The 17,487-nt window shown below is 43.3% G+C and overlaps 1 protein-coding gene across 1 annotated transcript in view; it reads right to left on the bottom strand.

Moving 5' to 3' along the window:
• Positions 1-17,487, bottom strand: part of LOC126335350 (protein lozenge-like) — a gene marked incomplete at its 3' end in the record, with an annotated part of 654,398 nt that overhangs the window by 453,850 nt on the left and 183,061 nt on the right. Inside the window, exon 2 of the mRNA XM_049998535.1 lies at positions 2,601-2,714. Within this exon, the coding sequence (XP_049854492.1) occupies positions 2,601-2,714 (114 nt within the window). The remainder of the gene's footprint in view (positions 1-2,600; positions 2,715-17,487) is intronic.

The following is a 17,487-nucleotide window of genomic DNA, read 5'->3' as shown; positions in this document are numbered from 1 at the left end:
CCTCGACTTGCTGCCAGGTCACACCCCTCATTTCCACAGATATTCTGCCATTTTCCACCGTGTTGTTGGGCGCTTCTTCCTTTCCTAAACCCGTGCTGTTCTTCACTCAGTTCCTTTTCTATCTTTTCACTTATTCGATTTAGTAAAATTCTTTCAAAAATCGTAGCTGTATGACTCATAAGGGTTATTCCTCCATAGTTTTTACAAAATCTTTTATTGCCTTTTTTGAAGAAGGGAACAATGTCTCCGCTTCTCTAATCGTCAGGTATTGTACTATTTCTCCACACACTTGGTAGTACTTTATACAGCCACTGCATTCCCACTGGACCTGCTGCTCTTATCATCTCCACTGATACTTCATCAATTCCTGGGGCTTTCCTCCCATTCTTCTTGTTCACAGCTATTTCCATTTCTTCCAGTGCAATTTGTCCTAATTCTGCTTCCCAACTTCTCTCAATTTCTCCATTATTTGTTGTTTCCTCGCGTACCTGTTCCTCAGCGTTTAACAGTTTCTTAAAATGTTCTTTCCAGAGATGTTTTATATTCCCTGGATCTTCAATCCAGGGAATATAAAAGAACTCCTGTCATGCGGCCATTATCAGGTCGGAAACCTTTTCACGTGAATCACCTCAGTACAATGACAGCTCCGCCAATGGATTATACTTTGTGTAAGCGATATTACTGCCATCTGTAAATGTAAATGTCGCTATTCCATGACTTTTGTTACCTCAGTGTATACGTCTGCTGATATTTGCGGCCGTTGCAAAGTCTTCTCATTTGTAAACCCACATCATATTGCTCTTCGGATTGCTAGACTGCTCGACGTTTCGACCGCCTGCTGGGAATTTCTTCAGGAATCTACGGGTGTCTCTCGGTTGACGTAGCGTTCAGGCGTACGGGGGACGGCAATAGAATACTGAAAAAGATTCGAACACTGGGGACGAAACATCGAGCTTTCTGACAGTTTGAAGAGGTACTTGACGTGGCCGTACAAGTGAGAAGATTTTACCATCACAAATGCTAATGCTTAACCACTGTTCAATATTTACGGAAAGTTCATAGGTCATACACTACAACGCTAGCAACTGTTCACGGTAATAGAATCCTTAGGAAATGGTCATGGGGTTATGGATGATGCAGGCGAAGGTGACAATGATTTAGAAAATACTGGATGTATCAGTGCAAGTGGAAAAGAATACTGGAGGAAATGAACCGTCGACTGAGTGCGTATCATGGACTGGGAGTTAGCCGAAGAAATAGGAAGATGAGAACTAGAAGAAATTAGTGATAAAATTAGCGTCAGAATTGAGGACCACAAAATAAACGGAGTGAAGGGATTGTCTTATCTTGGAAGCAAAAGGCGGAGGATATTGAAAGCAGAATAGCAAGGACAGACAATAAATTCCTGGCCGAAAGAGGTCCATTAGCATCAAACATCTTGAGCACAGCATTGTACGGAAATGAATAATGTACTACAGGAAAACCGTAAAGGAAGGGAATCGAAGCGTTAGAGGTGTTGAGTTATAGAAAGATGTAGAAAATTAGGTGCACTTATAAGAAATGTGTTTTTCTACAAAATCGACGGGCAGAGGGACATGTGGAGAACACTGAAAAGAAGAAGAGACAAGTTGGTTCAAATGGCTCTGAGCACTATGCGACTTAACTTCTGAGATCATCAGTCTCCTAGAACATAGAACTAATTAAACCTAACTAACCTAAGGACATCAGACACATCCATGCCCGAGGCAAGATTCGAATCTGCGACCGTAGTTGTCGCGCGGTTCCAGACTGTAGCGCCTAGAACCGCTCGGCCACCCCTGCCGGCGAAGAGACAAGTTGATAAAACACATTTTAAGACGTTACTGGATAATTTCCATGGTACCTGAGAGCTGTAATTGAGTAAAATACTATCGGAGAAGACAGAGATTTCAATACATCAAACAAATTAATGAGGAAGTTGGGTGTAAGACGTACTCTGAGAGAGACTGGAACAAGAGGGAAGTTTCTAGTTGACATAGCTCCACAGTCAGACTTTTTGGAAGATATTTGCGAATATGTATGTGCCGCTACTGACTTCAGTGTGGCATATTGTCATACGTGGTACAATTGTACGTGAAGAACAACCTTGAGGTTATTTCGAAAAAGATTAAGCCTTGCCCGAATCATGTGAGGCATATGTGAAAATTAGAGCCAGTTGTATGCTAATGTCTTTGCGAAGATGTAAAGAAAGATTAGCATTTAAGTTCCTATCAACGACCTGGTCTTTAGAGACCAACATAAGCCCTATTTAGAGAAGGAAGCAAAAGGAAGGCGGCTGCATCTTTTTCAAAGGCATCGCCTTCAGCGATTTATGGAAACCACAGGAATTGCAAACCAGTATGAGCGGAGTGGGATTTGAGTGTCCTATCACAGCGCCACCAAGCTCCGTGGAGGATATATGTTTCTTCATCTAGCGAATCGAGTCGACAGTTTCATATTCTAAGACCGCAGTATGGCCCAGGTGTCTCAGTAAAGAAAGAAATTATTTTGTTAAGAGCAGTGACGACATTTAGCAAGCAAAACAAAAACTTGTGTAGGGGGATGCAGGCAACGGTACTCACGGGTCTTGGAACGGGGCTCGCGGGGCCCGTCCACGGTCACCTTGATGGCCTTGCTGTACACGGCCACTTGCGGCGGCGTCGTGTTCACCGTGATGGTCAGGCTGAAGCTCTTCCCTGCAAAATAAAAGCAGCCATTCGTTAAATCACGAAATTGCTTAAATGCATTGAAATGAAATGGTTAGATCTATGAGGATGAATTCAGGGGACTGCTATGACGAGTAATATCAGCGTAGACCAGTCAGATTTGATGAAAATGCAATGTAGTGAATACGTCGCGAAAGCTGAATGTTTACATCGATAAGCAAAAAATACGGATTCGAATCGCGATCTGAAGAATTCACGGCTGTAATGACGTGTCCGATACGATGATTTGGCACAGAATGACATCTGTAATTAGCGATCAGATTCAGGAGCATTACTTCTTACGCACATATACAGTCAAGTACAGTCAGGCATTATTAGCAGTAAGTGCTGAGTTTATTTCATTTAAGAAACGAAGAAACCTAAAACGTTGTGCTGTACACTATTGAATAATAGGTCACTATTCAGTGCAGTAATGTGACTAACTGTGATTCAAATAAAGGAGTCAACGTTTGGACTAATACAGCAACATTACTGAAAAAATAAACGAGTAATTTGTGACATTACGCCTGCATAAAGACAAGACATCAAGTGATGCAGACGTTTCATTGCGTTTGATGTCTACCCCTGGTAGCTGAGTGGTGTGTGAGGCGACGGTTCGACTGACGCTCAGACTTAATTTTTAATCTACGTTTTCTCATTACTTGTCATATTTTTTTTTTTAAAGTGGTCGCTGTAATGGACTGCCATGCGGGCAAGCCGTGTTTCTAAGCTCTCTCGAGCTAATTTTTTTTCTCTGTTTGCTGTATCCAGATTTGTGTCTGTTTCGTGGTGTTACGTCCGTTTGCAACAGGGATATGTAAGGAAGGGACCTATAATGACATTCGATTCTGCATTAAAAAAAGGAAAAGAAACGTGTTCAGCGTGACGGCATGTCATACCTAATGGCTGGGTTCGATTCCCGGCTGAGTCGGAGATTTTCTCCGCTCAGGGACTGGGTGTTGTGTTGTCCTTATCATCATCATTTCATCTCCATCGACACGCAAGTCGCCGAAGTGGCGTCAACTCGAAAGGCTTGCACCTGGCGAACGGTCTAACCGTTGGGAGGCCGTAGCCACACGGCATTTCCATTTTTACGTTGTGTTTGTTATCAGAAAAGCCAGGAAGTTTAGATATATTGGTACTGACTTACTGGCGGCTGAATTATCAAATAACCTTATCCAAATGGCACATGGCACGTTAAATAATCATTGTGGAAGTAATTAGCACTAGTCCCAGTTTTTCGAAAGAACATATATTGATGGACGTCTGTCTCTATCAAACGCAATTATTAGTACATTTATTTATATACCAGACATATTTTAAAAGAAGGAAAAAAGCTTAGCATTTAACGACACATCGACGACATCATCAGCATATATTGAAGTAGTTGCCCCATCTTGTGTGGGTGTTCTCCATTGAGTGATCTTCCATGAAGACATAGAATATGTTCAGAATTGGTACAATCCTATTTTTAGAAACAAGTAGTTGCCATATCAGAAAATTTATCAGTATCTTTGTATACTACGAAGCAGCCCGGATTGCTGTGAGCGTTAGTACCCCACTTCCATGGTTCGAGGAGCCATGTCGGTCCAGAGGCGAATGCTCCCGGCGCGTTAACGACGAGGATCGGTGATTTTAGGCGGTTTTCCAAGTCCGACTAAGTGAATACTGCACTGGTACCCGTGTCCTGCCTCAATTACACGATTCGCAAACATTTCGAAAACGCTCTCGTACTTCCACATGGAAAAACGTTAGACACAGACAGATGGGGTACACAAATTCCGTCACAGTGGAAAGGGGGTAGGGTAGCAAGAGAACGGACTTCCGGCCAAGCTCTTCCACTACCAACGCCAAATCCGGAATAGAATGCCAACGATGTGCAAACAGACCAGGAAAAAGAAAGAAAAATGGCTGAATACTAGAAGGACAGCTCCTAAGCGGAAGGAATGAAAAATAAAATAAATAAAGATATTTATCTGTGAACTTTATCTAGTACTGATTTTTACACAAATGTTTAAATTGTTATGTCGTTCCTTCCTTTCATGTTGCTCCACGTGTTATGGTTTCTGTGACTGATGAAAACGAAGGGAAAATCAAATTACTTTGATATTTTGCACTAGCCAGTGGAACAGTTATTCTATAAAGGAATAAAATAATGAGACTGAAGACCGAGTTAAGCTACTGAGTTAAGCTGTTATAATACGAGTATTTTAACCTCCCTGCTCATAGACATAATAATCTGCTAATAACTTTTATATACGTAAACCGATATCTTTCAAAAGCTGTGTTACTTAGTCCATTTTCGGAATGATCCTACGTTTGAAGCCGACGCAATAGCCGAGTTTACGTGGCAGAAACGACATTTGTGTGTTTCTAAGGAAAAGCCGTCAACTCAGTATGAGATGGGCCTCATCATGTTGACAGTGTTGTGTCTACAAACCCCTACATTTCACTACAGAAATGACCAGCTGTGATTTAATTTCCTGAAAATGTAGATGATTAGCAAACAGTACCTTTCGTAGGTGTAACTTAAATTTATTCTCTCATTAGGAGAAATAACATATATCGTGAAACATCCTGCCAGATTAAAACTGTGTGCCGGACCGAGACTCGAACTTGGGACCTTTGCCTTTCGCGGGCAAGTGCTCTACCATCTGAACTAGCCAAGCACGACTCACGCTCCGTCCTCACAGCTTTATATCTGCCACTATCTCGTCTCCTACCTCCAAACTTTACAGAAGCTCTCCTGAGAATCTTGTTGAACTAGTTCGTGCTTGGGTAGTTCAGATGGTAGAGCCTTGCCCGAGAAAGGCAAAGGTCCCGAGTTCGAGTCTCGGTTGGGCACACAGTTTTAATCTGCCACGAAGTTTCATATCAGCGCACACTCCGCTGCAGAGTGAAAATGTCATTCTGGAAACATATATTGTATCGTTAAGATGTATATATGAGTCGTAATGAAAATTTAAAGGTAATTTAGGGGCACAACTATAAAGTGTTATAAAGATTTTACCGATTGTAATACATATATAAATAAATTAGTAGAGAACGCTGACAGCTCCGTGAGGCCGGTGCTGTTGTCTATAGGAAACCCGCTCGTCAGAAGCTTGTAGTGAAGTGCAGAAAGAATTGTGGAGGACCAATGATAGTTGCAGCGACTGGCAGTTCACCTTGAACGTAAATAAATCTATCGTATTACGCATACAGTTGGTTTCTTCAAAATTGGATTCACAGACAACAAAAGCAGTGGCACAGTGACATCGAGCCAGTTGCAGTAAGGTGCACAAATGTTTAATATCGGCTAACAACGTGTCACGTTGTGAGTTTCACATTACAGTAACAAAATTCAGTGCTACAACTTAACCTTCAGACGGTTCTTACTCGTCATAACACTTATCACGACTGTGCTCTTAAGCGGTTCGACAACTCTGGTTCTGTAATTACTAAAACCACTAACCGGCCGAACGTGGGGATTGAACTCTTCCAATATCCTGCACACATACAAAACCTTGATCTGACCGATCCTCTCCTCTGCAAATGTTAAATGGATATCCACTCCATCAAAGTTTTATCAGTCCATCCAAATTCTCGAACGTCATGCATTCCGCCTTGCTTTCCCCATCTGTTTAGCTCCCCCCCCCCCCCCCCCCCCCGTGGGTTCTCTCATTATCTCATCAAATCTCTACCCCTTCTCATGCAAAGCTTCCACATATCGTACACTATCCGCAGTCTAGAATAGAATAATCTCATTCTTCCCTCTCTGATGACTAATCCTGGTACGCTGGCGCATCTTCACCAATACACCCCACAGTGCTCAAACCCACACACATTCCATACTCGGTCCCAACGCAGCTTCAATAAACTCCCTTTCCCAGACAATGAAAGTTGACCTGATATTACCGAGCGAGGTGGCAAAATGGTTAGCACACTGGACTCTCACTGGGGAGGACGACTGTTCAAACCCGCGTCCGGCCGTACTGATATAGGTTTTCCGTGAGATCCCTAAATCGGTTGAGGTAAATGCCAGTCTGGTTTCTTTGGAAGGCTATGTTCGCTTTCCTTTTCTACCCTTCTAACCCGAGCTTGTGCTCCGTCTTTAATGATCTCGTTGTCGACGGATGTTAAACAATAATGCTCTCCTCCTCCGCCCTGATATTTATCCGTCCTACCGACTACGACTCTCCCCAACTATCTCACATTACATTAGAGCTTTCCTCTCCCTCTCTGATCTCTCCCCATCCCCTGTCCTCTTGATACCACGGCGTTGCTCACCCACAAGAGTCCTCCCCACTATTCATCCAACATCTACCGCTACCTCCACAGTTACTACCCAACAATCCCCTAGATTTTTCGCGCACATTCTTAAATCCTCCATAACACATTATTTTTCCCATTGAAGAACCTTCACCGTCTTGTTAGTCGTGTGCTGATATTTGGAAGAACGTTGCCATTTCTGCAGTGTGTTTTACGTATACATTCTGAGAAAAAAAGGCTCGTGACGACGGAATCGTTAAGATATGATGTGCATGGACAGACAAACAAATAATTGAAATTTCATAAAAACATGGGTGATTTATTCAAGAGAACGACCTTTACAACTTGAGCAAGTAAGTAACGTAGTGGTCCATCTCTGGCCGTTATGCAAGCAGTTATTCGGGTTGGCGTTGATTGGCACAGTTGATGGATGTCCTCCTAAGAGACATCGTGCCAGGTTCTGTCCAGCTCGTGAGTTATATCTTCAAAATCCCGAGCTGGTTGAAGGACACTGCCCATGATGCTCCAAATGTTCTCAATTGGGCAGAGATCCGGCGACCTTGCTGGCCAAGATAGGGTTTGACAAGTACGAAGGCTAGCAACAGAAACTCTCCCCTGTGGAGGTGGGTATTATCTTGATGCAATGTAAACCCAGGAAGGTTTGCCATGAAGAGTAAGAAAATGGAACATAGTTGACGTATCGCTGTGCTGCAAGGGTGCCGCGGATGACAACTAAAGAGGTCCTGGTAGGAAAGAAATCATACCCTAGACCATCACTCCAGGCAGGTATCTCATCGCTGTCCGTGGCGTCTCCAGACATGTCTTCTGTCTGGAATGTCATTGCCTGGTGCAGAATTGTGTTCAGTGATGAGTTCTGCTTGTAACTGAACTCTGATGACCGTCCTTACAGTGTACAGGGTGTTACAAAAAGGCACGGTCAAACTTTCAGGAAACATTCCTCAAACACAAAGAAAGAAAATATGTTATGTGGGCATGTGTCCGGAAACGCTTACTTTCCATGTTAGAGCTCATTTTATTACTTCTCTTCAAATCACATTAATCATGGAATGGAAACACACAGCAACAGAACGTACCAGCGTGACTTCAAACACTTTGTTATAGGAAATGTTCAAAATGCCCTCCGTTAGCGAGGATACATGCATCCACCCTCTGTCGCATGGAATCCCTGATGCGCTGGTGCAGCCCTGGAGAATGGCGTATTGTATCACAGCCGTCCACAATACGAGCACGAATAGTCTCTACATTTGGTACCGGGGTTGCGTAGACAAGAGCTTTCAAATGGCCCCATAAACGAAAGTCAAGAGGGTTGAGGTCACGAGAGCGTGGATGCCATGGAACTGGTCCGCCTCTACCAATCCGTCGGTCACCGAATCTGTTGGTGAGAAGCGTACGAACACTTCGACTGAAATGTGCAGGAGCTCCATCGTGCATGAACCACATGTGCCGTAGTTATAAAAGGCACATGCTCTAGCAGCACAGGTAGAGTATCCCGTATGAAATCATGATAACGTGCTCCATTGAGCGTAGGTGGAAGAACATGGGGCGTAATCAAGACATCACCAGCAATGCCTGCCCAAACGTTCACAGAAAATCTATGTTGATGACGTGATTGCACAATTGCGTGCGGATTCTCGTCAGCCCACACATGTTGATTGTGCAAATTTACAATTTGATAACGTTTGAATGCAGCCTCATCCGTAAAGAGAACATTTGCACCGAAATGAGGATTGACACATTGTTGGATGAACCAATCGCAGAAGTGTACCCGTGGTGGCCAATCAGCTGCTGATAGTGCCTGCACACGCTGTACATGGTACGGAAACAACTGGTTCTCCCGTAGCACTCTTCATACAGTGACGTGGTCAACGTTACCTCGTACAGCAGCAACTTCTCTGACGTTGACATTAGGGTTATCGTCAACTGCATGAAGAATTGCCTCGTCGATTGCAAGTGTCCTCGTCGTTCTAGGTCTTCCCCAGTCGCGAGTCATAGGCTGGAATGTTCCGTGTTCCCTAAGACGCCGATCAATTGCTTCGAACGTCTTCCTGTCGGGACACCTTCGCTCTGGAAATCTGTCTCGATACAAACGTACCGCGCCACGGCTATTGCCCCGTGCTAATCCATACATCAAATGAGCATCTGCCAACTCCGCATTTGTAAACATTGCACTGACTGCAAAACCACGTTCGTGATGAACACTAACCTGCTGATGCTACGTACTGATGTGCTTGATGCTAGCACTGTAGAGCAATGAGTCGCATGTCAACACAGGCACCGAAGTCAACATTACCCTCCTTCATTTGGGCCAACTGGCGGTATATCGAGGAAGTACAGTACATACTGAAGAAACTAAAATGAGTTCTAACATGGAAATTAAGCGTTTCCGGACACATGTCCACATAACATCTTTTCTTTATTTGTGTGTGAGGAGTGTTTCCTGAAAGTTTGGCCGTACCTTTTTGTAACACCCTGTAGAGGCACATCGACGATATTCTTACGAACCGCTTTGTTGCTCATCATGGCAATCCATTCTGTACTTACATTTCAGAAAGATAATCTCAGCCCACACACACCTACATTTTCTACTGCTCGTCTTCGTGATGGCCAAACCTTACCTCGGCCAGCAAGGTCGCAGGATCTGTCCACAATCGAAAACGTTTGGGGCATTATGGGCTGGGTCCTCCAATCAGCTGCGGAGTTTGATGAACCGACGCGTCAATTGGACAGAACTTGGCACGACATCCCTTAGGAGGGAATCCAACAGGTCTGTCAGTCAATGGCAAGCTGACTTGCACAAGCGTCAGAGGTGGACTTATGCTACATTGACTTGCTGAGTCTGTGAAGCTCTTTCTCTTGGAAAGAATCATAGAGTTTTTCTCAAACTGTAATCATTTGCTTGTCTGTACATGTACATCATGTCTACCGATTTCCGTCGCATTTGAAAATTTCTTCGAGGTTAGTCGGCTCTTTCGTCTTAGACCGTATATTTTTGTTTTTCTCTTTTTGTCCTTTGGACTCAGTTTAAATAACAAAGGAAGGAGAGCTTCTGTAAAGTTTGGAAAGTATGAGACGAGGTACTGGCGGAAGTAAAGCTGTGAGGACAGGCCGTGAGTCGTGCTTGGGTAGCTCAGATACGCCGGCACCGTAGCTCAGCATGTTCGGTCAGACGATAAGCTGCCCTCCGTAATAACAATTAAAAAAAACTGAGTTAATGGATCAACAACGAACTTAAACGTCCGCCCCAAGCAGATGTTACGAACGAAAGCCAGGAAGTTTCATTTCACATTTTACTTGCCGCGTCAAATTCGTATAAAATTTTGTCCAAATTTGACGCTGTAAATGAACTGGGATATATTTATGCAAGGACTCCGTCGCGAAAACCTTCTTAGATATAGTTTTAATGTCTTACAGAAATACCCATTTGCGGCGAGGGGAATGAAAGAACAGTAAAGGAAAGATGTACTTTCTGGAACATGCCTGGGCATCCTTTCCAATATCTTATGGTGTACAAGCAGTAGATATACGACCTCTAACACGTAAGTAAGAAGCTTTTAATGTTATTATCAATGTATTAGCTGACTGCAGTAAAGATTTATCTTTACATTTAAAAATAACTCGTTTGATTTGTGTTTGTCCGTTTTTTATTAATACGAAAATTCTTATTACTGCCATCAGGCTGACCATCAATTATGTTATCGGCGGTAAACCATTGGAAACACTGAGAACAGAAAGATGTCTAAACGTAATCGTCCGAAGGGACAGTACTACCGAGAGAAGCTTTCACCGACGAGGTGAATTCCGGCAGATACGGCGCGCCAGGCCGGCTGTAAGGGTCGATCATTTGCACGCGCTGCCTGGAGCGACTGTGCACTAAGTAATTTGTGAAGAATAGCGCGCGCGCCTGCTGCAGCGTCTATTAAAAAGACGCGGCCGCGGCTGCCGGCCTGCTATTAGCCTTAGCTGGCCTCTGGGGCGCTGTAATTAGCCGACAGCTGCGGCGCCGTTCCACGAAGCTGTGCTCCTAGCCGGCCGACTGCTCGGCCTTGCTTGCCCACCTGCCAATTAGTGGCTTCCCACCCAATAAGACAAGACGCTAAGCACTTTGTACGACTTGCACACTCAGGTATGACTTTGCGAGACGCGTGAATCCAGATGTCAACGCGACCGCAGGAGAATGGTATACGGCTACAGTTCCGCTACTGCGCATCATACACAGTCATGGGAAATCCTCGAGGACTGAAAGGTGAGTTCACACTAGGAGCCAGGTAACGGAACGTCAAAGCATTCCACGATGCATTTCAAATGGCAGCATTGACACAGACAGCCAACAGAACGCAGGCGCGGATCCAAGGAGACGTGGTTGACAAGAAGGCTGATAAACCTCCAAAAACACTTTAGTAGACCTGTTTGGAAAACATTTTAGTAGACCTGTTTGTACTAGCAGTTATGATAACGAAAAAGATAGTAATCTTTGTATATAAGTGGCAATGTCCCGACTCACTCACTCATTCATTAACTGATCGTCCACCCAAAACACAAACAAGGGGAGGCCATGATGTTGGGTCACGGGTTTAGTTCAAACTTAGTACAGCTTACGAAGACCATTAAAACAACATAACGCGCAAGTAGTAAGGTGCGTTGATCTGGTAATTCAGAGAAAACCGCAACAGAAGTTTTATGCGTTTGTGATTACGTTTATTATGCTCGTGGGAAATCATTTTGGTCGATTGGTTAGCTTGTCTTGCGATTTTCTCAGAACTGCCAGAGTAGTGAACGTTACTACTTGCAAATCATGCTGTTTTGATGGTCTATTAATGGTGTACAAAGTTTGAAGTGAATCTATGATCCCAGTGTCGTGGCCTCCCTCTGAAAGTACAGAAACTTAAATTTGGAGAGGGCGTTGATCTTTTACTGTTGGCATCTTTTAGTAAGGGACTGTTTGAAATTCCATCCATATAGATGGGGGAGGGGGGGAATAATCGATGAAAAACTTTTATATATATATATATATATATATATATATATATATATATATACATCGCTATCAAGATAATTTTGTAGCTAGGACAACACAGACTTGTAATTGGTTGCTCTGTCAGAAAAAAATAACTGCATGCTTCAGAAATTTTGGAAATTCAACTACTAAGGTGGTAAAATAGTGCCTGAAAGTTTATTTTGAAAATAAATCATTGCTTAAGTACTACTGTAGCATTTTAAAGCTACATCTGTGGAAATTGGTATCTGACTTCTAGGTTACAAATGAAAAAATGCATGTTTCAATGTTTTTGGAAAGTTAACCTCTATGGGGGTGAAATAGAAGATGAAAAGTATTATGACAATGTTGCGTTATATTAAAACACTTTTGAAGCTAAATCTATGAAAACTGTGTTTTGGTTTCCAAAGAACTCAAAAGGCATTGTTAACCAAGTCCTTCGACTCTAGTTATCAGAATCGGTTTTTGGTCAGAAGTGCATTCGGAAAAGGCCATGATTTTGTGGCCTTAATTGACGTAAAAAGTTTAAAATATTTTGCAGTTAGTGAACAATATAAAAAATCGGTTAAAGATAAACAAAAACATGTGTGCAGACCAAACAGTCTACGCGAGTGAAGCAGTGGGCGCTAAGATAGTCTAATTTATAAATAAAGAATGGACTACAGGTCAGCCAACCGGTTACGTGTGGAACTTACCATAAGTACGACATTGTGAATGTCAGGTAATTCGGTAACCATACAATAAATGAATTAAGCTTGTAGGACAGACGTGTCGATAACGGGGCATGTAATAGAACGCCTATCATCACCATTTGCAGGTCGCAATTTTTTTGGAAATATTTTCTTGATGTACCCAAAATTACGCGGCGGCATAGTACAATTGTAGTCATTTGATATATGTATAAACATGAACTATCTGGTCTTCATCAAAGTAATATGAGGAAATGATGTGCCAGGGGCAAGACGTTATAGAAGTGTGTCTGTTCCTCCGTGTGAGGATGTAGCATACCACTGCTAGCGACCTCCGAAGAGGTTACGAGGCTACTAGGATAGCTCAGCACTGGAGATTGCTGCGATGAATTTATATTGTATGCTCATATGAGGGAACAATTATTGAACTATTGAACTATAAGATCGTCATAGCTTCTGAACGGTTTGCGTTTTAAGGCGTTCAAACTGCACGTTTGGCCGCGAGGAATGATTAGTATGGGCGTGCGCGTGAACTTTGTTGTTGCCGGACGTTTGCACTTGAAAATGTCACGGTACAGCGTGCCATCAGCCATTAAGCCACAGGGCCATGGAACAGCGGTTGTGTTTGGCCAACACTATTGCCCACAGAACTGACGAACAGGATGTGAATATGGTTTGGTTTAGCGACGAAGCCCACTTTCACTCGTATGGGTTGTCCGCCCCTGGTAGCTGCGTGGTCAGCGAGACGGAATGTCATACCTAACGGCTCGGGTTCGATTCCTGGGTGGATCGGAGATTTTCTCCGCTCAGGGACTGGGTGTTGTGTTGTCCTTATCATCACCATTTCATCCCCACCGACACGCAAGTCGCCGCAGTGGACTCAACTCGAAAGACTTGCACGTGGCGAACGGTCTACTCGACGGGAGGCCGTAGCCACACGGCATTTCCATCTCCATTTCACCTGGACGGGTTCGTCAATAAGCACAAATGGCGCATTTGGGGGCCTGAGAATCGGTGTGATATTTCTTGATGGCACGGTGACTACCGAACAGTGTGTGCAAGTTTTGGAAGATGATTTCAACCCAATTATCTAAAGTGACGCTGATTTCGACAAGACGTGGTTCGTGTATGACGGAGCTCGACCCCACCAAAGCAGGAGAGAGTTTGATGTCCTGGAGGTGCACTCTGGGGACCGCATTCTGGCTCTGAGGCACCATGACGCCACTGTCATGGGCCTCGATTGGCTGCCATGTTCTCCGGATCTGAACACATGCGACTCGTTCTTGTGGGGCCGTATTAAAGAAAAGGTGTACAGCAATAACTCCAAAACCACTGTTGAGCAGAAAACAGCCACTGAGGAAGTCATCGACAGCATCGATGTTCCAACACTTCAGCAGGCAATGCAGAATTTCGCTATTCGTCTGCGTCGCATCATCGCCAATGATGGCACGCATGTCGAACATGTCATAACCTAAATACGAATATCTGTAGTGACGTGCCCGGCCGCTGTGGCCGAGCGGTTATAGGCGCTTCAGTCCGGAACTGAGCTGCTACTACGGTCGCAGGTTCGAATCCTGCCTCGGGCACGGATGTGTGTGATGTCCTTAGGTTAGTTATTTTTAAGTAGTTCTAAGTCTAGGGGACTGATGGCCTCAGATGTTAAGTCCAATAGTGCTCAGAGCCATTTGAACCACTTTTTTGTAGTGATGTTTACATGTTGAACATAGTGTGTACACACGGTACTTTGTAACTAACTTATATTTTCTTTTCATATTGTTCCATAACTGTCACTCTGTATGTAATGTTTAATGGTGAGGAATATTGCATATTTGGAAACTCACATACACAATGATGAGAACTGTATGGTTACAGTTACGTATCAGGTATGTAGAAATGTGTATTGCGCAGATACCAAATTTGTGTTATGCTTTATGTACAATTATAGAGGTACATAGTAATTGTGCCCTTGTTAATATCAAAAAATCTTTTATAGGACACTTTTTGGAAATGGACATAACCTTCCGAAACTTGTTTCAATTGTTTCTCCTCCATGTTTCACTTCCATACACGGCTACTCTCCGTACAAATACCTGCAGAAAAGACTTCTTAACACTGAAGTCTATATGCGGTGTTAACAAATAACTCTTCTTCAGAAACGCTTTTCTTTCCATATCCAGTCTGTATTTTATCCTCTCTACATCCGCCTTTCTTAAGATGCTTGGAATATTTTCCGGTCCAGGTTTAATTTACCCATTTTTATATATTGTTATTAACATAGCATGCACCCGTGTCACATTAAAAAGGTGGCGGACAGCAAGGTATACAGCACGGAAGGGCAGGAGGGGGGTGGGAGGGGGGGTGGAGAGGAGAGACACTAACACACTGTAAACCCCCTTAAGAACCATAAGAACCACCCCTGGATCCTTGGCTACTTGTAGTCTATTGAGACAAGGAAGTTGCTCGTGTGAAACGGGGCTCTTTTAATATCAACAGGTCGTCTTCGCACTCTGCAACTGTCGTTTGTTTTTCAGTCGAAATGTGGCAGGTGGCCCAGCGGCGGAACTCCGTGCTGGGCACAGTGTCGCGGCTCAGTGACAAAAGGTGGGCAAGGCGTGCCGCGCGTGTTTCCCCGACTTTCACGTGCCGTCTTGCCTTGCCTCGCCTCCTCCTGCCGCCTCCGGCTGCGGCACAAACACGACTGCACCGCTGCTGATTCACGCACAGGTTGCGCCACTAGGTGCGGCGTTCGTGCGTGCGATACGCACTCCACTTGCAAGAGTTCTGATAGAGTTCCGCTTAGATCAGAGATTAGATTAGATTAGTACTTGTTCCATAGATCGTAATGATGTGGAACGTGTCAGGTTAATAAAAGGTGTCTATACAAGATATTACATTACACAAAAATTACGTGACACACAATATTTTTTTGTGGGGGTTGCCAGCTAGTAAGGCGACCACTCGCAATAAGCTGGAAGTCAGGGGTTCGTGTCCCGGTCTGGCGCAAACTTTCATTGCCATTATTTCATTACACAGCTGATGGTTGTCCATTTTCACAATTGCGAATACATTTGCTGTATAAGAAATTGTGGTATAATCCACCTGAAGACGGGCTAACAGAAGATTAAGCAGAGGAAAAAGACAGACCGAACAGATTTTACAGAATTACACAGCCATTTACGGAAAAAAAGCACTTCGATTATATGGAATTAACTCTGAAATAGTTACGTATGGTGGAACATTTCTAGAAGTCAGAATGCTCCTTCTCTACAACGTCTGTTGGCGTACAGGTGAATCACCAAAAGAGTGAAGAGGCACTAAAATTATTTCACTGTTTAAAAAGTGTTACAGAGGTAACACAGATGATTACGGGGAAATAACTCTTCTGGATGGCTCTTTTAAAATATACAGAAAAAAATAACGAAAAACGTTGCAACTTCTCTAATTCAAGTAGGCTTTAGTGATGGAAGATCCAGTACCGCCGACGTTTTCATTTTGAAACAAATTATGGAATAAAGAAAAGACGAGCATTGACTTCAGAAACACACGTAGCATTTATCGACTGCGAACAAGAATTTGATTGCATTCACAGAAAGAAGCTCTGGTCAATAATGGAGAAAAGAGGTTTCCCCAGGCATCTGATAATTGTATGATGTAGATGTAGACTGCGCTTTGATGGCAGAACACTTAGAAAATGCGACAAAATCACTAAAGAGACAGCCTACATTACACTTGTCCGTCCTCTGCTGGAATATTGCCGCGCGGTACGGGATACTTAACCAGGTATTATTGACGGAGGACATCGAAAGAGTGCAAAGAAGGGCAGCTCGTTTCGTGTTATTGCGCAGTAGGGGTCAGAGTGTCACTGATATCATGTGCGAGTTGGGGTGCCAGTCACTGAAACAAAGGCGGTTTTCTTTGCGACGAGATCTATTTACGATATTTCAATCACCAACTTTCTCTTCCGAATGCGAAAATATTTTGTTGACACCCACCTACGTAGGGAGAAATAATCATCATAATAAAATAAGAGAAATCAGAGCTCCAGCGGAAAGATTTGGGTGTTTCTTTTTCCGAAGCGCCGTTCGTGAGTGGAATGGTTGAAAAGTACTATGAAAATGGTTCGATGAACCCTCTGCCAGGCACTTAAATGTGAATTGCAGTGTAACCATGTAGATGTAGATGTAAAGTACACTAAGATTTATATAAAAACACCAAAATAAGAGTAAATACTGGCAAAGAGCTGGTACTAGAAACATAGATGGACCTTGGAGTAAGACAAAGCTGTAGAATGCACCAGCAATGGCTGGTCAGGGACTCGATGAAGGACAGAATACCTCAGCGTGTAAGAACTGTGATCGATAAAATTCGAAATCATATGATTTTGGCCAACAAACATCATACAGGACAGTGACGACAAAGTAAAAATATACATAGATTAAACAACATAAGCCTAAATTACAACCTGAATATATCAGCAACAAAACCAATGACATTTTTAGGAAAATACCCCATAAGAACTAAAAATCGTCAGTAACATAATTACAAAGCAGGTATCCAATTCCAGTATGTAGAGGGACTGATAACCTCAGATGTTAAGTCCCATAGTGCTCAGAGCCATTTGAACCATTTTTGAACCAGTATATAGGCTGTGAAATATCTCTTGAAGAAGAGAAAGGCGTAATAAACTATCACACATCGAAATACATGCAATAAGAAGAACGTTAAAGGGTATAAAGTGAAGAGAAACACAAATGAAATTTGGTGGTGTTATTGCACCACTCACAGCGCAATATAGAGCGGCAATTTGACC

Source organism: Schistocerca gregaria, chromosome 2, assembly GCF_023897955.1.
Source record: "Schistocerca gregaria isolate iqSchGreg1 chromosome 2, iqSchGreg1.2, whole genome shotgun sequence".
NCBI lineage: Eukaryota > Metazoa > Arthropoda > Insecta > Orthoptera > Acrididae > Schistocerca > Schistocerca gregaria.
The sequence above is the reverse complement of the archived record's forward strand: the minus strand, read 5'-3'. Positions and strand labels throughout refer to the sequence as shown.